This window comes from Eptatretus burgeri, chromosome 13, assembly GCF_056783735.1.
Source record: "Eptatretus burgeri isolate ZD-2024b chromosome 13, Ebu_testis_v1, whole genome shotgun sequence".
Taxonomy (NCBI): Eukaryota; Metazoa; Chordata; class Myxini; order Myxiniformes; family Myxinidae; genus Eptatretus; species Eptatretus burgeri.
The window spans coordinates 26114291-26139911 of NC_140973.1; the positions used below are offsets into that span (position 1 = coordinate 26114291).

Here is a 25621-nt window from a genome sequence, read left to right on the forward strand (position 1 = left end):
TTCCTTTTGTCTTAAGGGAGAATAAAAAATGTGCGTTGTGACTTCTTTTTAGTTAGGTTATTAAATCTTTACATCCAATGAACAACCAACCACCATTCCATTCCCCATCACGACCCACTCCCCACCCGCTGTCTACAAACACTCTGACTTGCCAAGGCAGGGTCTTGCAGCCGTTCCTTGCCACTTCCTCCAGCATCCAAATTCAATCTGGCGGTGGGTCCTTTTTAGCGAGTCTGCAGTAGAGTAAACGGGTTTTTCCGGCCTGGTCGAAATCCCACCCAGAGAGGGCGGACCCATGGAAGCCCCATCCAATCGGGGCGAACAGTGACGTCGGCTTCACCAAGGCCCCTCCCCTATCGAGGGGGATCTATAAAAATGACGGGTGGGGTTGCGAGGTCGTAGTGTTTTTTGGGGTTGCGCTGGAGTTCTTGAGTGGTTACGAGCAGTGGTTAAGGCCCTGGCACACCTTGACGTTTTAGCCAGCGTATGCCGAAGTATGAAAAATTTGGCGAATACACTGGCACACGTCGAATACGTTATGGGTATATTTTGTATACGTTAAAAGCACGCTGAAGCATGCTGGCATACGCTGTAGTACGCCGAGCTCGTCGACAAATTTTAAGCATGCTCAAAATTTTTCGACATATGCCAGCGTATGACTCACACGTTCCGCATACGCTGGCCATAAGTTGTAGACACATTATGCGATTGTTGACACACGTCAACACACGTCGACACACGTTACTTGTAAGTTACTTATAAGTCGAAACACGTCGAGGTAATGTTTAGCGTACCCGAAACTTATTTCTAACCTGAGTAACGTGCTTTGAACCTATGTGTAACGTATCTCCAACACATATTGACATATGTAGACGTATTTGACGTCTTCCGGACGACCAAAGAACTTACTGAACGTGTTTCTAACTTACAGCTACCGTATAATGGCGTATTGGCAGCGTTTAGGGGAATTGGTATATAAAAATGGGGTTCACATAGGAGGAACCCGTCAGTGTTCCAGACTCCATGGTTTTTTTTTTCTTCTTCTTCTTCTTCGGCATGACGGTGATGTTGACACTTCGATTTCTAGTGCGGTTATGATTTAAATCGTTGAGCGGCAGCCTATTAATAGGCTACGCCATGTGATCATCGGCGATACGCTGCCACGCTATGCAAAAGTTAGACTATCGTTGGGCATAGGTTGTGAACGCCGACAACAGTCAACACGCTAAGCATTCATTGGTATAAGTTATCTATAAGTTATCAAAACATTCTGTGTACGTTACTAATACGTTATGCATACGTCCAACTTGTTATTATACGCCCAAAACTGGAAAAAAAACATCTATAGTTCAGCGTACGCCAGCGTTTTACATACAATTTGATACGTTGCCATATGCTGGCTAAAACGTCAAGGTGTGACAGGGCCTTTACGAGGGGCTGTTACGAGTTGTTAGTTGGTTTTTGCTGTCACAAGGGTTGAGCAGAGGGTCATCGAGGCGATGAACGCGTCTCTGCTGGGCCTCCACAAGGAAGGGCAGAGCGACCCCGACCTCCTTCCATGGAACCCGACTATTCAACACCCGAGCTCCGCCACGACCCACGAGCGACTGGAACCAGGCTGACGACCATTGGCAGGTGCCACAGCACAGAGTACTCCCTTTCTCTGACAGCCAGGTACCCATCCGGACTCTGACCCCCAGCTCGTCTCTCTCTCTCTCATCGGCTGCAGGGTCCAATAAAAAAACTCTGGGTTTCTTTTCTTTTTGTGTGTGTGTGTGTGTCTGCGTGTGGGCCCGTCTTGTAAGTAGAACTGAGTAAGTGTTTTTGAATCCTTGTAAATATTTCCCTGATTGCATATTCGCGTCAAGTCTGGCCTTTGTCTTTATTTTACTGTAAATAAAACAATTGCAGAAATATTCCCAGGCCGTTTCTGTCCCTTCTTACATTGGTCCAGCATGGTCCGGGTCTGAGTACAAGCAGGGTTTCATCCCTGTTAATCGGTCCATCATAGCCGTGACGTCCTGGGCAGGCCCCGCTCGACTGCAACGAGCAGGAAAGGTAGGTGGCAAAGCGGTAGTTGGTAGTGTGAATTTACCGCTGCCGGTAGAGTAAATCCGGTTCGACCAGGCGTTCCGAGGGCGTGGCTTCCCCGGTAGTTTAAATAACGTAGCTACTTAGGTAAATTGGCTTTAGACAAACAGACCCTACGCTACGCGGTTGAGATATTGGCGACCACGGTCGGATAATCGACCCGCCAGCTCGCGGAGTTATCCGAGCGACGGCCTACAATTCCGGGGAGTCTGGTGGAGACGACGTAGTTTTCCCCCACCTAGCGGTCGTTCTCGCCACCGACCCCCGGCCCACAACAATATCAAGTTTTCTAATCAGCCCAGCATTAATGCAAATGTGTTGTTATATAAATAATTCAGGGTTTTACAAGCAAGCAGTACTGAGATATTATCACCATTGTAGTTTATCGTGAAAAAGCGATTATAGCACATAACTTGAGCTTCGAGAATCTCACCTGCAAGGAAAGGCAATTTTGGCGGTATTTTGCACAAAGCCGTAGCAGCAGGGACAAAGCAGAAAAGCTGCAGAAGCACTGACACAGCGCTGTAACACCATGTCTGTGGCAACTCCACATGCATGTATTGCCACCTGTCAAAACAAACAAATATTCAAACACAACAGATTTCATCTATTTACACAATACAAGTACATTTTTAAAATCCTAAAGTTTATTTAAAGTTTCAAGAAGTGGGGGGCGGGGGGGGAATGAATAAATAAATAAAATCACATGATAATTTTTTGTGAAACTTCTCTGGAGGAAAATTTCACTTTGTGAATAAATTGTTTCGTTAATTAGACCTTTGGGCTGTCAAGACAGCCAAGATGCACGTGTACCTGCCTGCTAGCCATCTATCCAGGGTTTGAATCCTGGCTTCGGTGTTTCACAGGCAGGGCGAGGCATCAATGCGTGTGCCATTCCTCGAATAGACGTTAAACTGGGTGTGTCGTCTGTGTGCCAGCATTAGTTGGTGGTATTGAAGATCCAAAGGTGCCTTCACACATCAGGCGAGGTATCGCCGGCATGTTAAACAAATTCCAAATTCCTGCTCTAACCTACAGGGGGAATTTCATCAGTGACCGGGGGAACTGTGTGGTGGATGTGGAGATCAGGAAATATGCTGTCATACCGACCAGTTAAAGTAACGAGTCCAGACTCCTGAACATAAACCATCTGGGCCCCAACCAATGCTGTCTTCTGCACCTGCTGCCCAAAGTGAGATTGTTCATGGTAATCTAATGGAGAACACCAGTCTGATTAAATGCATCATTAGAGGCCTTATTAGGTTGGTAGAAAAGAGAGATCGTCCAATCCAAATCTCCTGTTGAGAATAGTTTCAAGGTTGGGGTGCAGGTGCATTGAGACATTGTGCTCGAGTAAGGAAATCCATTGTGAGACTCGACTTGCAACTCAAATGTCTGTGGGAATTAACATATTGAGCTTCATAGGGTGTTCGTTCCACATGTTAGGCTTTCAAAGTTAGTTTGTATAACAAGTGGTGGAAAGTGTGATGCACAGCACGATATGGCTTTTGTACCTGCTCTTTATGTCAAATGAGCCTACATTTATCCAGCTGTTATCTCTTAGCTGCTAATGGGCACACATTTACCCAGTACAGACAAAATATGAACATACATAAAAACAAGAATCAGACAAGCATCCAGTGCATTTGGAAAATTTTGCAAGATCTGGAAAGCCAAAGACATTTTGATAAAAATATTTTTTTTTTGAAAAACAATTTATATGAGAGAAGTTTACCGCACTCATACCATTGTTTTTAACTTCCGACTGGCTTTTCGACTTCCAGTTCTGGGTCTGTGCATGTTTCACATTGGCTCACACGTGACTCCTTGCAGTTCATCAAAACTAGGTTTTCCGGACCAGATCCATCACGTCTTTGTCATTGTTTCATCACTGTGTCGTTGGTTGTTCTTCAATCCAATTTTCTGTGTTTTACTTATACCGTGTTATGGTGCATTGTCAAATTTGCATTCCTGGGATTGTCTGGCCTACTCCCCAAGGCCTCAGCCAGTGGGTGTAACAATACTATCCCTGGGATAAAACATGACCTCCGCCCATCTTCGGTGGTGGAGGTAACTCGAATGGCACTCGTGCATATCTCCGCCAGGCTGAACAGTTTACGTTTTGTATCCCGCTTGTAGGCTGGATCTGCATCCTGACCTGAACCAAAATCGAATCAACTTGTGCTCAATTGTCACTTACCCAACTGATCCACCAAGTCTTGTCATAATCCGTCCACAACTTTTTGAAATTCCATGCTATATACCAATTTTGGCCCCATTTCTCAATGGTGAAAAATCACTTTTTTAAGATAAATACATAAAATAAAATAAAATAAATGTTTGTTTTTTTTAAATCCCAAAAATCCAAAATTAAAAAAAACAACAAAAAAAATCAAAAAATTCTCAGATCTGGATCTTCACCAAAATCGAACCAATTTGTCATCGGCAGACACCCAGCCCGTCCACTAACTTTCGTCTGAATCCGTCCATTACTTTTTGAGATATTGTGCTGCATATAGTTTTTGGTCCAAGCTCTCGATGGTGAAGAATCACTTTAAAAAATTATAGTATCCGGAACCGGATATTCACCAAAATCTAAATCAATTCGGTCTTGTTACACAACCAACCTGTCCACGCAATTTTGTCTGAATCCATCCGTAACTTTTTGAGATATCCTGCTCACGGACAGACAAACAGACATGAAAACACAACCTCCGGCAACCTTTGGTGGTGGAGGTAAAGAATGTACACGTCAGAATGCTGAAGTATGAGGATAGCCAACAAAGTAAAAATAATGACTGCAGAAATAAGTTGGTTGAAGGCAACAGTTGTAACAATGTAGAAAAACAATTATGTGACAAGAAAATGGCTTGTGCAAGAGATGATGCAATTACAAAAGATTCAAGATGACCGTGATGATTTAGATTTGTCTAAAGAATAGGTACAGAGAAGATATCACTCATGGTGATATTTATCAGTGTACAAGGTTTGGCAAATCGAGGAAGACCGAGGAAGCATTCGATAAACAGGGTGAAGAAAGACAGAGCAGATTGGTTTGAAGATGAAAACCATGGAACTAGAGCAAGATGGAAAGAGGCGGAAAGCCTTCTCCCAATCATCAGCAAGGTGATGGAATCCATCATCGCCTCAGATATGAAATCCTTCCTCTTCTCCAATGGCTTGATTTCCAATCATCAATTTGGTTTCAGACCAGGTCACTCAACCCTGGATATGCTGCTTCTGCTCTCCCATCAATGGATGGAGGTCCTCAATGCCAGACAGGAAATCCGAGCCGTATCCCTGGACATATCACGTGCTTTTGACACAGTCTGGCACCCTGCACTACTCACCAAACTCTCTTCCCATGGTATTCAAGGCCATCTCCACTCATGGCTCGCAGACTTCCTCTCCTGTCGCAGTCAACGTGTGGCCCTAAATGGAGTTCTTTCATCCCCTCTTCCTGTGCAGGCTGGAGTTCCTCAAGGTAGCGTTCTGGGCCCTGTTCTTTTCTGGTTTTCATCAATGATCTCTCGGACTCTCTGGAAAATCCTCTATTTCTCTTTGCCGACGACTCCACCCTCTGCCGTACCATCTGTCATCCCTCAGACCGGCAAGCAGCAGCTTCTTCACTCACTGCAGATCTGGATAAAATCACAAACTGGTCCAACACGTGGAACATGTCTTTCAATCCAGACAAATCTCACACTCTCACTATGTCTCTTCGAAAGGACCGTTTACAAAACCCCCCATCCACTTTCTCAACAATCCTCTGGAAGAAGTCTTTTCTTTCAAGCTTCTAGGTCTCACTATCTGCCATGACCTTTCCTGGGAAAGTCACATTTCCAACCTCGCCTCAAAAGCCAGTCGCCGACTGGGAATCCTCCGTCGTGCTAAGTCCTTCCTCGGCCCTCTTGAGCTCCTGACCACTTACAAAGCTTTTGTCCGTAGCCTGATGGAGTACTGCTCTCCCCTCTGGGCTGGTGCTCCTGCCTCCCACCTTTCTCGGCTTCACGCTGTCGAAACCAGGGCATTTAAGATCATCGGCATCTCCCGCAATGAAGCTGAGTCTTTGGGCCTCTCACTCAATCACCGCAGGTTGGTCGGTGGTCTTTCTGTCTTCTACCGACTCCTCTCCAGCCTTGCCCCCCTGCTCTCTCTGCGATTTGTCCCCACCACATTTCCACAGGGCGCTCAAGGTCCGCCAACAACCCCCTTCTGGTAAAACTACCAAAATCACGAATCACTGCTCATCTTCACTCTTTCATTCCTCTTTTTTTCCCGCCTTTGGAATAAACTTCCTCACTCTATTCTTTCCCATTCTTCCCTCCAGGCTTTCAAAACAGCTGTTCACCACCACCTCTTATCTTCCCCCATCCAAATCCTCGATCTTTTCTACCCCCGATAATCCACCCAAGCCCACTTCCTTCATTTCTCCTACTTTCCTTCCTGAAAGTCCCTGAAATGTCCATCTTCTCTTCGCCATGTTCCCCGTCCCATCCCCATCCCTCTCCCTTCCACAGTTCACCTAATGTGTCTGTTCCCCACTGTTTTGTCCCTTCCACAAACGCCCCTCTTGTCTCATGCCTCCTTGCTGTGAGTTGTGTGTTCGCTCTCATACGAGCCTCGACCAAGGTATACAAAAAAAAAAAAAAAAAAAAAAAAAAAAAGGAAAGACTTTACAGAATGCAAAGTGAGGTTTTGCACCCTCCCATTACGCACGCCAATGTCAAAGGGACCGATGAAGTAATCCAGGTTAGCCTGGTACATTTCCACATTCGTCAGACCAAGCTGCTGGCAGCGTCCAACCGCTCTCTCCAACGAAGCTTCTTTATTTTCCACCATCAAGACCTAACATGTAATGCAAACAAGATTGCACTCACACATAATGCACATAGTCTGCAGGATGAAATTTATGTGTTCAAACAACCAAAGAACACGAACGAATGAACGAACGAGAGAAAACAGCACACCAACACATGCTTACCCTGCACTCAGGCAACATGTAGGCCAACAGTATTCCCAGATGACCCTAAAAAAACAAGATTCCAGATGTGTAAATGTAAGCAGTACTGACAATTAGAGGCTGTTAACTGGTCAGTTGGCATACTCTTCAAACCATGACAAACAGCTTCATTTCAAAATGACGAACAATTTATGAATAGATTTTAAAATAATTAGACACCACGTATGCTCAAACCCAAACTCCCATTCAAACCTGGGCCGCGTCCCGCACATCCTTCCGCACGTGCGGATGATCTCGTTTCTCTCGCGCGTCTCACGTGCTCGCGCCTTTGCCGGTGCATGCGTGCGGTTTCGTGTCTGTGCGTGCGGTTTCCAGACAAAGGTGCGATGGTGTGAGGCTCGGGTGTGCACATGTGCCTCGGCCAGAGACCAACAGTTGCTTGAGAATCGGTGTGGACAATGGGGTTCCAACTGTTTAATTAAAACAGAGTATCGTGATGGCCGGTGAGCGAGTGTGGACACAAAGTGATTTCTGCCCATAGTACAGCGGATAAGCAGATACCACAAATCACTCGAGCAGTAACATTGATCCTTCACTGACCTCACTTGGCATGCATAGGAGTTCATTGAAAGCATCATTCACCTCTGGGAAAGACTTCCAAGTTTCCCAGGCAGTCTTCTTTCCTATGTCAGCGAATGCAGATACAGTGTCACACCCGGTGAAAGCGTGAAGGACTGGGAGAGTCAGACACTGTGTTGGATTCATTGTGGCAACCATTTCGTGAACAGCTATGTAACGAAAGCTTGACCCAACACCAAAGGCAACCCACAGCTCATGAGGAGCTGTCTTGCTGAATGAAGCCACAGCCAGTACTACCACATCAGTGTCAACAATACGTATGGTCACCTTCTTACTCCCCTTTTGCACAGCATCTGCCACATGCAGAAGTCGACGAGTGTTGGCCTCCTCCTGTGAACATGGGGCAAGGCAGGCCAAGTATGACTCAGCGGGAGAGCAAAGAACTCCACTTCCATCTGTTGCATACAGTTCCTTGTCCTCTGCTAGAGGAAGATGAACAACTACGCATGACAGGAAAGTAAACAATTCGGTTTTGTTATCATTGCATCGAAGGAAGTCCTTCCAGTTCTTTGGCATCACAGTAGAAGGAGCCACTCTTTTCCTGGTGCCCTTTCCCCTCCTCTGTCTTGTTGAGACTTTCAGGCTGGGGGGTAGGTATACATCCCAGACAAGGTCGATGCGGCTGCTTTTCTCAAGTTGAGCAGAGATGTATGGTACAAACACTCTTTCTCCATTCTCTTGAAATGTTCTTGATGTTCCCGGATTTAGCATTTGAACCACAGCTGCACCATCAAGAATTGTTGCATCAGCCATAGGCACACTTATTTTCGAGCAGATCTGATTCCAGGCAGCGAAGTAGATCTGATTTAACCGCAATCCGAATGTTCCCTCCAGTTGACAGAGCTGGTGGGGCTGCCTGGTTTTCATGGGAGAAGAAATTGTCCATGTCTCCGTCTTGTGTTTGACAGGAGATGTACAGCCTCGAAAAGAGACCACAGACACTCTTCAGTGCTGCGAGCTGTGCCTTCTGTTTTGACTTAATCTTTACTGGTGGCCTACTGAACAGTGGCAACTTGTTCTTTGGAAGTGTTTGTGTGATAGGTGTTGTACACTGTTCCAGCCTTTCTCTCATGAACTTGGTGTACTGCTCCTCACCAAAAGTCTCGATCCTTCTCACAGTTTCAGCCATTTGGGTGTCCACGATGTCCCTTGTGTCAATGACTAGTAGGTCTTGATTGTGTTCTAGAAATGGATTCCCCATCTCTTCCAGCACTGTCACAAGTGCCATAACCTCCTTCAGGAATGCTGCTTGCACTCCAGGTTGCTGATCATCGTGATGGTGTCCAGTGTCGCCAGCACCATGCTGTTGCTTTGTGGCCTGTTGCTCAAACTCTGTAGTGTTCCTTGCAATTTCTGGCCCTGCTACTATCCAGCGTCTGAGTGCTCCGGGATTGCCAGTCAGTCCAATAGCCCTACCAGAACCTTTGACCATTGCATTGTTCTGCTCATGGCACTGGTCAAGTGCCATGGCAGAGAACTTGTTGCTGGTTTTGCGCACCACAAAATTTCCAGATTTGAATTCTGATAGGAGATCTGGGTGTTTTTCAGAGAGAGTCGTCATGTCACGGATGTGTACGGGAAGCCATCTACAGATACAGATAATGCATCTATACCCAGCTAGTCTAAACATGGATATACACAATACATAACTGTACCACATCTGCCTCAAGCACACCCTCTGAGGGGCTAAATAACTAAATTCGCCACAATGACACCACTCGGTATTCATTTGCAAATTTCAACTGATTGCTTATTTTTTGATAAATTTTTACCTTGACCTTGGCCTAAATTCATTTCCTTGAATTCTGACATTCTCAAAGGTATCACCAAATGAATGGGCATCCCCAATTTAGTTGGAAATGACACCGTAAATGTTTTTCTGCGCAGTCTGGTTCCAAAATTAAGGACGTTTGAACATTAGACCTGGGTGACTAGCGGCCATCTTGGATTTGACCTCTCACTGTCCCCTCAGGAGGTCAAATCTGACTTCCCTCCACATCCGAAAATAAACATTATGGTATGACCCAACTATGCTAGAAATTTCATGCTTTTCTCATAAAATGCACAATTTGTTAAAATATGAGAGCTTATCCACTGTATTACCAGTGCTCTGAATTCAAAGTGAAGAAATTCACAAAAGTGCAGATCAACAGCAGGAGTAACTATGACTCTCTTATATGAAATTATTTCAGAGTTAGATGCTTTTGGGGTCTCATGCACTTTGTGATTGCGATATTCCACTGTAAGTTTGATTGCGGAAAAATATACCGATTATCCTGAAATCACCGCCACCTCATGGCGAGAGTTGGGACTGTTTACAGTGCGAAGTGTGATTGGGCTCTCCATGGATTTGAAGTAGCACTCCCCCCCCCTTTTCCATGGATACACCCTCGAAGAGCATAGCAACCAGAAAGAGATCAGGTGCCACCACTGCGGCTACCTTAAGGGGTGCAACATCAGGGCCCTGAGGGCACGAGCACAGATGCATGGATTGTAAAAGGAGATCGTCGACCAAGACAGGATTTGGGGTACATAGGTGAGCTAAACACCCTACTGTGTTCCACACACAGCATCTCCTGGTAAGGGTGAAAGCAAGGTGGGACGAAGAGGAGGTACATTTTATGGCCTCGAAGGAGGTCCAGCTGGTCCTTGGTGGATGTAAGTTCATCAACCAGGGATTAGTGGGCAAAGTCCCAGGACTCTCCTGAGAGGCCTTCAAAGGGAAAAGCAGAAATGCAGCTCACAAGGAGTTAGTTGGACAGCTCCTTGCAGTTGCTGCAAATAAACCCCAGCAGCCATGCCCCCCCCCCCTCAAACAAAAGTCCGGATGAGTAGGAGGCTGATAGGGTGGCCGCAGCAGAGGGGTATGGGCTTTTGACGCCTGTTCTTCTTACAGTGGTCAGCTCAGTAGAACCCAAAAGTGGAGCCCCATGGTGTTGACAAGTGGAGAGGTGAGATCGCAGAGTATCTGAAGGGTCTGTTGAAGGGTACCCACGTATGGGTAGAGAATGCTTGAACCGTGTCGAGGAGTGCCTGGGGAATTTGGATCCTGAGGATATCGCAATATTCTCGAACACGCGAATCAAATTTCTTGCCCAGTCCGGGATTGAGGGACTCGTGCAGTGGGTCATTCTCCGGCCAAGGTCCTGGGTGGAACTCTTCCGTCTCAGGACCGCAGAATGGTGGAGCGGTCGGAGCATGTTGGCACAGACAGTGTGTGGGTAAAACAAGAAGATGGAAGAAGGAGTAAATCCAGAAAACTGAGTATGCTGTATTGCAGTGACTTCATTTGAACCCGTCATACTGCCAAGCAATGTAATAGTGGGATGTGGACTGAGGGGGCATCTTCATTTGAGCCCCAAGAGATTGTCTGCTTCTGGAAGGATCTCTGAGAAAGGTTCAGAAGTGGATACCAGGAATCTTGGTGAGGTTCCCAGACAGTGGTAGCTGGTCCAGCCGATCACGACGCAGATCATTCGGGAGAAATGTCTTCTTTGGAATGGTTCCCCTGGAGTTGACGGAATTAGCTGTTGATTGGTGCGAGCAATCCTCAAAAGCTTTCTGGGGAAAATGGATAAACTCTGGCTCCTGGATTGTTACCATACGATGCTTTTTCAAAACGGAGAGGATCCTAAGACGTCGTCAGAGTTCCGGCCGATCACGATCAGCAGTTGTTTGTTACGTCTGTACCATAAAATACTCACTCGACATTATTAGTCTGCTAATGAGGTAAATCCAGCATAGCGGGCATTTAGGAAAGGTGATGTCTGCGTGGAAAACATCACGACGTTGGACTCAATCTTCCGTGATGTGTCCTACAGCCTGAACTCCCTGATGTCTCGAAGGCCCGAGACTCCGTCAACCATGGAGTGATCCTTCATTTGGCTGCTTGGATGGCAGCACCACCTCCTCTTGTAAGGTACATCAAGCAGTTGTATGAGGGATGCGAGATGTATCTAGACTGCTGCTGTGATCAGGCTATCTCAATGACTTGAGGCATCAAGCAGGGTGACCAACTTTCTCCGGTACACTTTAACAGTGTCCTCTGCGGTTCTGTGCGGGCTACCAGAGGAGGTGGGAGTGCATCTGGCTGGTGAAACTATCCGGGCACTAGCCTTTGCTGACAACCTGGTCCTATGTACCAGAACGGCCAAGATTCAAGAGTCTTTGAATGCCACACATACTTGCTTGGAAGTGGCCGAGCTGAATATAAACATGAGGAAGTCGTCGACACTGTCCATCCCATCGTGATCGAGGGCAAGTCGAAGAGGTACCTAATCGATGGTCAGCAGACGTTCCTCTTGAGTGCCTCTCCACTGAAGGCACTGACTACAGCAGATGAACTAAACTATCTTGGTATTCCATCTGCCCGAGAGGAAGGTGCTGTTGCACGGTGCCTCCCTCGAGGATAGGCTGAAGAATCAGAAACCATGAGTGGAAATCTTCCAGAATCACCTGATTCCTAAGCTTCAACATGAGCTTGTCCTGGATGCAGCGCATGCAGGAACACTCGCCAAACTGGATCAGAAGATTCACCATCATGTACGTACGTCTGTGGCTACGATTACCGAAGGACACCCCATGCCGTATTTTCATGCCCGGATGGCTGATGGGCGAGGTCGAACCCATTTGAAGAATACGATCCCTATTTTGGGCGAGTGAAGATTGCATGGGCTCAAATGTTCCGAGAACCCTCATCTAAAAGCGATCCTGGAAACAGGCCTGGGGGATGCGATGAGGGTCCAAAGCATGCCACGTCTGCATCCTGTGGGAGAATGCCCAATGTCTATCAAGCATACAGATTAAATCACGGCCTAACTACTGCACACAGCAGTCAATGGCCGTAGCCTCTGTGAGGCGAACCGTGTACCTGGGCCGCAAGGCTGGGTGTAGCCTATGGCTCATCTCCAGACGGGTAAAGATTATATTGATTCGGTGAAGGTGAGGGACAATTTGCGCCCACTGGATCTTGGGTCACTGGCGATAGGCCTGAAGGTGAAGGATGCTGGTGTGACACAGGCTGTCGTGCGAAGGAAATCCTGACCCATATCTCCCAGGCATGCATTGAAACTCACATTGCTTGAGTCAAATGACACGATGAGGTGTGCCGATTTGTGTCCAGATGGCTCAGGCAGTCTGGGTTTGCTGTAATCGAAGAGTCCAGGATTCCTACTCTGGCTGGTATCAGGAAGCCTGATATCATTGCCTCCAACGATGGGAGTCCTGTAGTTCTCGATGTGCAGATGAAGAGTGACACACTGGGGTGGTCACAGGAGCATGACCGCAAAAGGGTATATTATGATGTCCAAGAGATCTTAGACTGGATTAAGGAACAGATTCACGTCGGAAACCTCCCCACGAGTCTCCACCATCACGCTCAGTTGGCGTGACGTCTGGGCGCCGGACTCAAAAATTAGAAGATATTCATCGAATGATGCTAGAGAATGTGCTGTTGGATACTGCCAGCTTAAGTTTGCCTCCAACTACAGTGCGTTCCATATATAAAAATACTGACGTGCTTTGAGAAAGTGCAAAATGTGCAACATCATTATCATCAAAGCAGATCACGAAACTACGAAGCAAGATACGTGAGGATATGGAACATCTGCAGGTCATGTGGATCGATGATCTGAACAAGTACAACACTCCAGTTAGCCAGCTTATTATAATGGCGAAGGCAGAGTCTCTTCAGTGACATCAAGGAGGAGGAGGGTGAGAGTGGATCTTCGAGAAGAAGTTCTTCGCAAGTTGTGACTTATTCGACTGCTTTCAGAGGAGGGACAATCTCCATCACATCCGCCTTTCGGGTGAAACCGCTGGTGTCGACAAGAATACTGCCAAATCGTTCCCGGAAAGGCTAAACAAAATAATTGAAGGCAGGTACTCTCCCAAACAACTTTTTTTTAACGTTGATGAAACGGGTCTGTTCTGGAAGTGAATGCCATCTCCCAGGTTAAGAATACAGTCACTGGTTTCAAGGTCTCCAAGGATCGTTTGAACCTTCTACTTGGTAGAAATGCAGAAGGGGATTGCAAGCTGAAGCCCTTGCTTGTGTATCATAGTGAGAACCCGTTGGCAATGAAGGTGATCATGAATTCCAGTCTCCCTGTCAGCGGGAAGAGTAACTGCAAGGCCTGGATTACGCAACAAACTTTTAAGGAGTGGCTTGTGGATTATGTAATGCCAGTCTTCAAACCATTAACAAGAGTTTTATGCAGTTGGATGAGCAACGGGTCACAGAAGGAGACGATGATAATGATGCCGACAACGGTGCTGCTGCTAAGGACAGGGAACTCACTGTTAAAGACCTCGTTGCAGCCTTCGACCACATCGAAGCGGCATGCAACATCTTCGAGAAGAGCGATTTGCTACGGGACAGGTTGGCAAAGGTAGCAAGGATGTTGCAGTATAGCATCTCTTGCTGCAGAATAATTTCTCCTGCCAAGACACAGTCAAGAAAGCAAAGCACTCTCGACACCTTTTTGAAGACCTCCTTCGAAGAAGATCTGCTCCTGCTCCTGCCTGTTCATCCTCCTCCTCCACCTCCACATAACATTTTTCTGCAACTCCATAATGTCTGGTAATTTTATTTTATTTGTATAAAACTGTCATTAACCAAAAAAGGTAATATTGTAGGTTAAAAGGTAAATATAATGCGTGACATGGTGACGTGAGTAACGCATTCACCCTGATTTCATTAATTCTGATGAGAAAAATCGCTTCGATTTTCATCGTACTTTTCAGGAACGCATCTCCGACGTCAACTGGAGTTGTATTTGATTTGACACGGACTGGGGACCGGAACATTTTCAAAAGGTAGTAGTCACTGTCTGACTGATGAGGGCAAAGTGCACGATCAGGTGATGTAACCAATGCAGAAAATTGTTACATAAACAGATGAATAAAGTAGATGGGATGGGCATCAAAAAACAAAAACTTTTCAAACATTTCACAAGGCTGTTAACAGCCATTGTCACAAGAGTGGAATCAACAACAACACTCACACCACCACTGCAGAAATCCACAATGACGTGGCCAGGTTTTGCGATAACTTGAACACAATGCGCAATGCTGGCCAACTGCTGTCGCTTCCGTGTAGCTCGCTTCGCTGACAGCTCTCCTACCAGAGAAGAGTAAGAAGCATCGATACGAGTTTAGAGCTCAATTTACAAAGACCTTAAATCATGGAAAAATACAAGCATCCATCCTTAAACAACAAAAAAAAAATACATTTCACAAATTTGGTGTCAATCACAAAGAGCAAATTTGAAAACCGACCTTCACTCGGATCAACAGCGATGGGGTAAGTGTCCCAGGGAAGGTCGTATTCAATGCAAGGGTAAGGAGTGACGAAAGGCTCAATGCCCGCTTTCTGTAGACAAAAACATAATAGTCTGTGCTGATAGCCAGTGAATCTGTCTGAGTTACAAGTTGCTCTCAAGGTCTTTCTGTGTTGGTAGATATTTGGTACTAGATGCTGATACACAAGAGGACCAACACAAGTGGCAGAGATCCCCCGAGGACATAAACACAGATTGCCGAAAGGGATGTGGGCAATGGTTTATTGAAAAAAAAAGAAGAGACGAATAAGAAGCGAGAACGCACAAGATCGAGCGAGGAAGTACAAGAGTGGCATCATCAATACAGGCTACGGTGAGGATGTGCTAAATCAACAGCGTCCAAAATGCATGCCAAAAGAGTTTAAAAATTGATCAAAGTAAAGTTTAAAAATCAGCTATCATGCATATCCATGCTTCCAGCAAACAGGTATGTTTCTCATTTTGAAAACGTGAAGTTCTGTACATTGTTTGTTTTTCTAAATCATGGAGAAATGAAAACAAACCAATACTTTTATTGCGGGTTGATAATCACCAAAACATTCAGGTACAACCAGAGCCAAGCCCACCTTCAGTTTAGCCAATGTAGGCCGTGGTCCTCCTTTGAAGCTGCCTTGTTCCTTGGATGTGCTGACTGGCCGAGGCTTGCTCTGTGCTGGATCATACGTCTTCACTGCACTAGCAATTGAGGAATCAGGTTCGATAACGACTGGACTCAGAGTCAGGAAGCTCCAGCCAGCGCGGGCTGCTGCTTCACGGACCCCTGGGACATTGCTTACCCGGACATACCAAGCGCAGAGCAATGACAGTCGAGTGCAAATATCACTCAGCCTACCCTTCAACAAAACCTAAACAAGTACACACACACACACACACACACACGTGGAAGCTTCCATCGAGTTGCTAACTTGACCGAATAATCAACAGCTCGTATTTACTTATTTTGTTCTCCATAAAACACACTTCAGATTGCAAACAGATGAAATTGCTACACATAAATGGATTTGTAAAATAGAATTAAATTTTATAATTGAATCATTCAAACCAGAAACAAGTGAATGCTGGGCAGTAGCAGCAGGTCAGTGAGCATGAAATCCAGGCCCTCGGCAAACACATGCCTCAATGAAGGAAGGTCATCTCTCGCAGCACGCCGCACACGTGGTGCTTCTCGCCTCCTCCGAGTTTGTTCCGTCTTCCCACCGGTTTCCAGTACATCGAATCTTGAGACGAGTTCCTCTACATCACCCTCCATGAAATTGTGAATACTGTCGGGTGTCTCACTGCATGCCTCCTGCAGCTTGTGACGCCGCAGCTTGTCATCATTGTGCACCCGTACTGGCTCCCTCAGTAGCTGCTCCAGCTCAAAGAGATCCACAGGGATATCTGAAACAGTGTGCAGTTTGCCTGGCTGTGTAAGTCGACCGACAGCTTCCGGGAGGATGACTTCACATAGTCGTGTCCATCGACTCACCTAAAGCACGATGATAGATCAAACAAAGAGAATTCCCTCTGCACTACAACTTGCAATAACCACATGATCCTTCAACCAAAATGTGACATCAAAACATTACAAATTCACAGGCCTCCATTATCCCAACGACTAACCTCAGCACATGCTTTGAGACAAGTTCCTCGAAAGCCAAGCAGTCTTATTAAGGAGGCATGTTGCTCCGACTCTTGTGAAGCAAGCATGACCAAATGCCGTGCGACGGTTGCGAGCCCTGCACGACACAGAGTGCCCCGTCGAGACTCCGTGATTGCTGGCAGGCGGCAGTACGCAATGACCGCTGGCAAGTCTTTCAAGGACATCTGTCGCACCGTCAGGTGGCTGGTTGATGACCAAAGGGTGATGGGTCCACACTCCGACTCCATATTAGAATTAGTGATAAAATTCCGATCCAGCAAAGACGAAGTGTCAAAGACATCTGGTATCCGAGGCAGGTTTTGTCCACCCTTTATGAAGGCTTCTGCACAACATTCAGCAGCAATGTTCCCCGAAGGCTTGTTGCACAATTTTTCATTATGCACAAGAATAACTTCAACTTTCTGGCTTTCACAGTATTCAAGGAGAAAAAGCACAATGGACGATTCCACAGGAAGAACTATTCCGTCAAACACCCCAGCATAGTCGAGGTAGACGCGTATTGGTGTTGAGGTTTCATCAGCAGCCATTTGGATGTCCTAAAAAAGAAAGTTACACGATTAAAAAAAATTATACGATAGATCTCTCTTGTTTGACTCAATGTGCATAAATGGCTAAAGAGATAACAAACCGGAGTCATCATGACCGAAGGAAATCAAATAGGTGCGTTTAACTACAGAAGAAGTGACATTTTTCGTGACCCCTTCACTTTAATTCTCCAAAACGAAAATGACATTCCAGGATCAGAAAAGATGCTCAACGATATTTTAAGTTAAACCATTCACGATCAATCATCAGCACCATTCTTTGGCCTCCACCGCAGGTTGTCGGCTGCTCACCGCTGCCCGGCGTGGAACAACTAACTACCTGTCCCTTAAAGGAGCCATTTGTGGAACATTACTTGTGTTGCAAGCTCATGGGGCAGGCTGCTGAATTTGTGGGTTTATGGGTTTTGGGGGTTCTTTCTGCCTAACAGGTTGCATTGCTGATTCTGCAGTGCCTTCTAAAGGGTACCATTGGAGTTGGTGTTCCCACAAGCTTGTTGCCACAAAGATAGAGGCTCAAACTTGGTTGCATCACCCTGAGTGGCTGCCTGATAATCTGGTTCATAATCTTGCGTCCCCTATCCTGTCAGTTCGCAGCCAGAGCTGCACCGATCACAGGATTCCGATAGGCACTTTCGGGACCACGAGTTTACACTGCGAGGTACACTGAAGCCCCTTGTCCCCTCGAGTTTACCAATCCAATCATGGTACCCCCATCCCACATTTTTCCATGTCTTTCTTTGCCTTTCACCCAGGGGGGACCTCTCGGTTTTTTGTATTCAATCCTTCCACTGTGGCCATGGTCCCAAGTAACCCACTCTGGTGGGTTTGGTCTGTAATTTTACCTCCAACCCCACTGACCCACTGAGGCTGTAATAAACCCGGGTTTGATTTGTAATGAACCTTGTGTTTCCAAATCAAAAGCAGCGCATCACACAACCGCCAATCAGAACTAGGCTTTCCAGAACATTGCAACAGTGAACGCACGGTTTCACACCACTGTATGATCGGCAGTGTCGCCTCGAGGTACGCACACTCACATCTAGGCTGTTTCGCCTGGGTTCGAATCACAGCCCAGCTAAAAACTGTCATCCCAGTGTTTCACAGTCAGGGTGAATCATCAATGTGTGCCGTCCTTCGGATGGACGTTATACTGGGTTCATTCATTCGTTAAAACTCCACCACAAAAGAGTTCATTCATTCATGAAATTGCAGCGATAACGGTCAAAATTATAGCCTTGCATCCAACCTATAAACAACGATAGTGCGGGATTGTGTAAAACAGTAAAATAAGGCATTGTGTACGATCGTAAAGCAATGTGTACGACGGGTACCACCTTTGTTTTGGGACCGATTTAGTTTATTTCCTCACAATTAGAACATTACATCTCTGAAATTGAACTCCAATAAGACGACAACTACTTTTCATGTTTACCTGTGTCTCATAATATTTTATACGGTAGTCTCGTGTAACTTTTATTTGTTTTGATCATAAATTATTATATTACTACAATTCTTGTTTTAATTATTTTAGGTGTGCAACACCAGCTTTGGACTTTGTCTTCTCAAGAAGAGTCTTGTTCCCAGAAATAATTCTCCAGAAGGCAATGTCTTCAGCAAGTGCATTTTACTCTGAACACATTAGCACTGTTGACCAAGATGAATTGGGTCGAGTAGCGGGTACTCCCACACGGAGCGGGAGTATCCTTCTCAGTTTATCGGAGTTCTGGTTTGAGTATGTGTACGCGCTCTCCGTCATGCACGCGGAAGGCTAAAGTACGTGCTCGTCTAACAGCTTAAGGCCAGTATTGGGTTTGGAACCAAAGGAAGAACCGGGTTTGGATCCTCTATGTAGGCCCAAGAACTGTTAAATGCCAATGTTGGAGTTTCGGTGGCATCCACATTTGCTCCATTCTAATAAGGTACCTTGTGACACTTCTAAAGAATAGATGTTCAACGAATACTAATCATAGTACACATATGTGGAATTATAATAATGATCACTTGAGGTGTATGCTTTAGAACTGCGAGTAGTTATGGTCGGGTACCAAGTGCCCCCCCCCCGCCTCCATCCGCTTTGATCAAATAGGTGACACCCATGGCGTCCACTTTATAATTCAATAATGAAAATAATTATAGAACAAGAAATAAATAAATAAAAGATTCAAAAGAATAAAAAATTATGCCTGCCTGACCATGCGACTAATTACGTTGAAATTTTAAACATAATATATTCCCCATGACTACGAGATCATATTGTGAGGTTTCACGTCGATCGATGAAGCGGTTCAAGAGAATTTTTTTTTTATAATGATTTTCGGTCAAACCAATATGGCTGCCAGATCATGTGACCTATGATGTTTCGTGAATACCCTGATATGCACACAAGGCTTGTGGAAGTGTGTGAAGCTTTCACTGTGCATTTTGGGGAAAGGGGGGGGGTGTTTGCACGTTTCAGTAATACCATGAGGATACATATAAACAAGCCTCTGAACATTTCATTGGTTGTAATACTATCTGCAGTCCGACTATAGTCTGGTGGCCATTTTTGTTAACAGAGTGAAGCACCTCTCTCAATCGCTAGCCGAGCAAGCGGCTTGCTAATGGAACACACACCAGTAAAAACAAAAAATTGAGGAAAACAAAACAAAACTGACTGCATTACTGTCATAAAATAGTGCTCCAAAGCAGCTATAACCCGTTATAACAAGGAACAACAAGGAAATCCAACACAGGTGGAGGCCATTCAGCACATCATGCTTGCACGAACACCACACCAACCCATACACACAAGATCCAAGGAAGAAAATGCAAAAAAAAGGTTTAAAATTAATTCAATAAATGTATTTGTTTGTTACTTACAAAATCTTTAGATTTCGTAAGTATATTGATGACTTCCGTCCTCTGTTTGTGTGCGTTTGTGTGTTTGTTTGTCTGCACGATAACTCGAGAACGGAAGAAGCTACCAATGTCAAATTACACCACGTGATTCAGGAGGGTGATGGCTAGTGCTGATTAGATTTTGGTCAAAATCGGTCAAAGGTCAAGGTCACAGTGAGGTCAAACATCCAAAACATGATAACTCGAGAAAAGTTACCACAGGTATTGTTGACGGAGTGTGAGTTTGGAAGATCGAGGTAAGTTCGGCGGAATTTGTGTGTCAATTCGTCGAGTTACGGCTGTCTTAAAAATTTCAGTGTTAGCACCCATGGTGCAGAACGCCTTGCCGAGTTGTAGGCCGCGTTGTGTTTTCGATAAAGATGGTATTTAAAAGTCATTTTTCATCCCAATAAAGCTTATCATCGCATGCCTGACTCGCAAAGCCATCGGATGGTGTAAAGATTGTTTGTGGATGGCCGAATATTACGGTTTTATGACTTTGATAAAATAATATTAAATAATTCCGTAAATTCCTGTGGAGAAATGGAGTATTTTTGCTTCGGTCGACGTTACGAGTTCGTTTTAACTTCGATTTTAATTTTGTCTTCGGTTTTTGCGATCGCTTAGGACGCTTAACACTCGGTTGTCGAAATTCTGGTAAAAATCGGATATTTTGGAGACGTTTTAAGATTGTATAAAAATATTTCACCTGCCGCGTCACGGCTCGTCACGTGACGCAGCGCGCTCGAGCAGGCACGTCGTTGAGTCACGTAAAGGTTTTGCGTATGCGTGCTGACGTCATCGCGCTCGCCCCGGCGTCCTTTCGAGTTGGGGGGGGGGTGTCGAGTGTGACCTTTACGTTAGATTAATCCGCGGTAACTCGAGAACGGAAGAAGCTACCAATGTCAAATGACACCACGTGATTCAGGAGGGTGATGGCTAGCGCTGATTAGATTTTGGTCAAAATCGCTCAAAAGTCAAGGTCACAGTGAGGTCAAACATTCGATTTTTGATGGTTTGGTACAGAATCATCGTAGAAACTTCTGGTTTGCGTCGCTACCTTCTCCAGAGACAGCTTTTATTAGACAAGATCAGAGGTCAAGTTGACGATTTCGTAAGTACCAGTCTATGACTGCTTGTTTATTTGTTGATTTTTTTGGGGGGGGGGTTGTAGTTTTTTTCTTCCTTTTCTTCCCTTCAGGGGAGGGGGCATGGGCTTGATCAAAAACACGCATCAACCACACAACCCCCCTTGACAAGACCCCTACCAACAGCACTCCGTACACATGTACACAATCACCCATCAATGCTCAAACTACCTAAAAGTCTTATCAACATCCCCATACCCCTCCATCTCCATAACTTCCAGGTACCTATCTAATTTTAATTTTAACTTATCTACTGTTTCTGCTGCCACTACCTTTCCAGGGAGACCATTCCACGCATTGACGACTCTCTGAGTGAAAGTCCCTGCTTTCCCACCATTGTAACTCTCCTCTTTACTCTCAGGCTATGGCCCCTGGTCCAATTACTGCCTACAATGTTGAATAATTCATCTTCACTTATTTTATCGATACCTTTCATTATTTTAAAATTTTCTATCATATCTCCTAGTCACCGCCTCCTTTCGAGTGCATAAAACTGTTAGTGTATAAAACAATGCTTGGTGTTGGCTTAATGATAAGGGTGGCGGGTTTGGATCCAAGGGTCCTGAGTTCAAATCCCCCTCAGCCGTTGAATTAATACCAGGTGGGGTTGACTCGGCCTGTCATCCTTCCGAGGTCGGCAAAATGAGTGCCAGCATGCTGGTATACTGTGTCGGAGTGGCGACCCGTCCAGGATTGTACCCAATAGCCAAGGAGACTGCTGAAGTAGCACCAACGCTCTGTACAGAGTATGGTCCCAATCTCCTCCTCCTCCTCCTCCTCCTTCAACCGCTCCTCATAGCTGAGTCTAGCTAGGCCCGGAATCAATCTAGTAGCCCTGCGCTGAACCCTCTCTATGGTATCGATGTCCTTCCAGAACTGTGGTGACCAAAACTGTACTCAATATTCTAGATGTGGCACAATATTCACAATATTCAATATTCTCACTAAATTCCTGTACAATGTTGACACCTCTTTTGATTTATAAATGATCCCCCTCCTGATACAGCCTAAAACCCGATTTGCTTTACCTGTGGCTGCCTAGCACTGTGCTGCCTGTTTACCTCCCGTATCTATTCCCACCCACAGATCCCTCTGCTGTGTGACACGCTCCAACATTACCTCTTACATCCTGTCATCTCTATTTTCATTGTTCTTTCCCATCCCCAACACCTTGCACTTGCTCAGGTTAAATTCCATTTGCCAATCTTTTGCCCAATCTATACAAGTATCAATGTTATCCTGAATCTGATCACCACCCCCTCTGCTATCCACCTCACCTCCAAGCTTTGTGTCATCCGCAAATTTGGAAAGCCTACTGTTTACCCTATTATCCAAATCGTTGACGTAAATATTGAATAGCAATGGTCTGAGTACTGATCCCTGAGGTACCCCACCACTTACATCCTCCCACTCACAGCCACTCTTTGCTTCTTATCACTAAGCCAGTTTGCAATCCAATTACCCACCTGACCAGCCACAGCACAAGCCCTCACATTGGCTAACAACCTCCGATGTGGTACCTTTTCAAATGCCTTTTTAAAGTCTAGATTTACTATGTCCACTGCCTTTCCCTCATCCCACCCAATCAGAAACTGCTTTATAGAACTCTAAAAGATTTGTTAAACAGGAACTACCTTTGGTAAACTCATGCTGGCTACCTTTAATTAGTTTGTATTTATTTCAATGGTTCCTCATCTGGTCCTGAATTAATATCTCCAACACCTTCCCCAAAACTGGTCAAACTAACAGGTCTATAGTTTCCCAGTTCTTCTCTGGATCCTTTCTTAAATAATGGTGCTACATTTGCTCCTCTCCAATCCTCCGGGATCTGTCCTGACTCCAGTGAGCTATTGAAACTATCCATTAACATCTGGCTTACCTGCTCAGCCACCTCCATCAATACTCTCGGGTACCTATTATCTGGACTTTATCTACTCTTAGATTTCCCAGCTGTTCCTTTACTTCCTCCACTCCATCCTGGATCTTCTGTAAAAGCCCTTCCTCACCTCCTCGATAGATACTCTCAGCTATTGGCAATTTTCCTGATTGTTCTTGTGTAAAAGTTGAAGAAAAATACCAGTTTAATAAGCCTGCCATCTCACTTTCATCACTAACCACTCTCCCGGTGCTATTCCTCAATGGGCCCACACTGGTCCTAACCTGTTATTTCCCCCTGATATACTTAAAGAAAGCCTTGCTATTATGTTTAATATTGTTAGCCACGTCCTTCTCATCCTCCCTTTTGGTTTGCAGAGTTATTTTCTTCACTTGCCTCTGTTTACTCCAATAGTGATATCAATCTAACTCCAGTCCTGTTATTTTAAACCTAATAAATACCTTTTGCTTCTCCTTAATAGAGTTCCTTATCTCACTGCTCAACCACCCTGGTCTCTTTCTACTTCTAGTTTTACACCTCATTGGAATATACTTACTCTGCACTCTCTCTACACATTTGGTCCTTGAAGGTTTCACATTTTTCTGATGCTGATTGTCCTGTTGTTAGAGTCTCCCGATCTGCATCACCCAATTCTCTCCTCTTCCCCTCAAGGTTTGCCTTCCTGAAATCTAATGACCTTTCCCGACTATCCTGAACTCTAAACCCTTCCATGTCATGATCGCACTTACACGCTCGCCGTCACGCACGTGTCCAACCTCGGCGGCAACCCACAGCCATTGGATGGACCGTGAAAACTCATCAAAACCTGCAAGCGATGCTGAGGCGTTTATTCAAAAATAAATAAATAAATAAATAAATAAATAAATAAATAAATAAATAAATAAATAAATAAATCTAAAAATTCCACGGATCCGATGAGATCGAGACGGTTCATCCGTAAACCGAGATTCGATTTCACCGGAAATTCACCTCACGATTCGATTTATATGTTGTTGTTTTTTGACCCAGAAGTATTTCCAATTGTTTGGAAAAAAAAAAAGATATCCGGCATAAATCACCTCAGGAACAAGAGAACAAAGGAGAAATAACTGACGGGGATCGATTTGCAAGAGAGCGAATTGAAAGGAAAATCAAACATACATCGTGACGTTACCGTCTGTAATCAACATTTTAAAACATGCGAATGAATCCTCACACGATACGTTGGGGGGATCGCTGCGCACATCACGGAAACAGATCCGCGTCATCAAACCTAAATACTGGAATAAAATATTTAATTAACATTCCATTCACAAATGAACGCGAAAGCAAACGCAAGAAACAAGCAACGTCGTGCATTCGTATATCTCACCACCACCGTCTGTGTTTGCTTTTAATATTCTAAAATTAAAAACAATTAATGTTTATAAAGCTGTTCACGAAATCATTACGTGCAATAAGTTGTGGAAGAAAAAAAAATCGTGCAATACAATAGTGGATCATATGGCCGTTACGCATACACCGCTCAAAAAGCCGTTAAACCGTGTTGTTCTCTCGATCTTCTTCCTCTTCCCTTTGTGATGGGTGGGGGTTTAATGGCACCACGCTTCGGCCCTCCCTTCACCACGATACTCCACTTCCCACTGTCCTCAATTGGAAGACAAGTGATGGGTGGAGGAGGAACCCGTGCAAAATTGACCCAGGATAACGGACAAGACAACCATATACTTACTGCATGTGTATCGATACGAATAAATGTCAGAGTGTGTGTGTGTGTGTGTGTGTGTGTGTGTGTGTGTGTGTGCGTGTGTGCGTGTGTGCGTGTGCGTGCGTGCGTGCGTGTGTGTGTGTGCTCAACAACTCCAAAACTATAAAACCGAGCAGCCTGAAACTTTGCATGCATACTGAGGGAACTCCCAGGAAGTGCATGACTGAAAATTGGGTGTTTGGGTTAATTAAAACTCCCCTTTTGAAGATAATTAACACCCTTATTTAATTATATCCTTCATCAGGCATATCCTTGGCCATCTCGCTCTCTGGGGTCTTAAGGCGTTTCCTTGGTAACCTCGCTGGGATCTGAAGCCGCCATGTTTTTTGGCCTGCTCAACCATGCCTTGACTTGAAACAGGCCGCAACGATTTCTCCACGATAAAGTTTTTTTTTTTTCACTTTCCTCACTCATTATCGAATCTCTGGGTACATTGCAATGCTTATAAACGCCTGGAGACACCAGCGTTTGTGGCTTTGTTTCATTTCCGCACATGCGATAACCTCGAGCATCTCTTCAACTAAGCTGAATTACAAAATTTAAGCTCCAAAATTGAACCGAGCAGCAGTTCTGACTCCGAGAAATAGTGTTAATTTGTCTAATTTGGACATACGGATATAGCTATCGCTTGCCAAGCCAGCAGGCTTATCAACCATTTTATTTGAGTTATTGCTTGGGTACTTAAGCTTGCCAAGCGCCCTACAGTCGACGCCTCTGCAGTTCCTGTTCTGG

General features: G+C 45.2%; 1 protein-coding gene across 12 annotated transcripts in view; it reads right to left on the reverse strand.

Annotated features, from left to right (window-relative positions):
- GSTCD (glutathione S-transferase C-terminal domain containing) overlaps positions 1–24510 on the reverse strand; it is a 54095-nt gene extending 29585 nt beyond the window's left edge. For 2 of the 12 annotated variants that reach the window (XR_015050650.1, XM_085851792.1), the window contains exons 1-10: positions 24338–24470; positions 16636–17211; positions 16076–16501; positions 15600–15878; positions 14972–15065; positions 14698–14813; positions 7076–7120; positions 6811–6939; positions 4719–4813; positions 2525–2658 (exon numbers count right to left, since the gene is read on the reverse strand). Coding sequence is in view for 11 of the 12 variants with exons in the window: in XM_085851792.1 (XP_085707918.1) it covers positions 2525–2658; positions 4719–4813; positions 6811–6939; positions 7076–7120; positions 14698–14813; positions 14972–15065; positions 15600–15878; positions 16076–16501; positions 16636–17211; positions 24338–24367 (1924 nt within the window). In the remaining variant the exon portion in view is untranslated. The other 10 variants (XM_085851793.1, XM_085851785.1, XM_085851794.1 and 7 more) reach the window with 8 other exon arrangements.
- Between the last annotated feature and the right edge of the window lie 1111 nt (positions 24511–25621).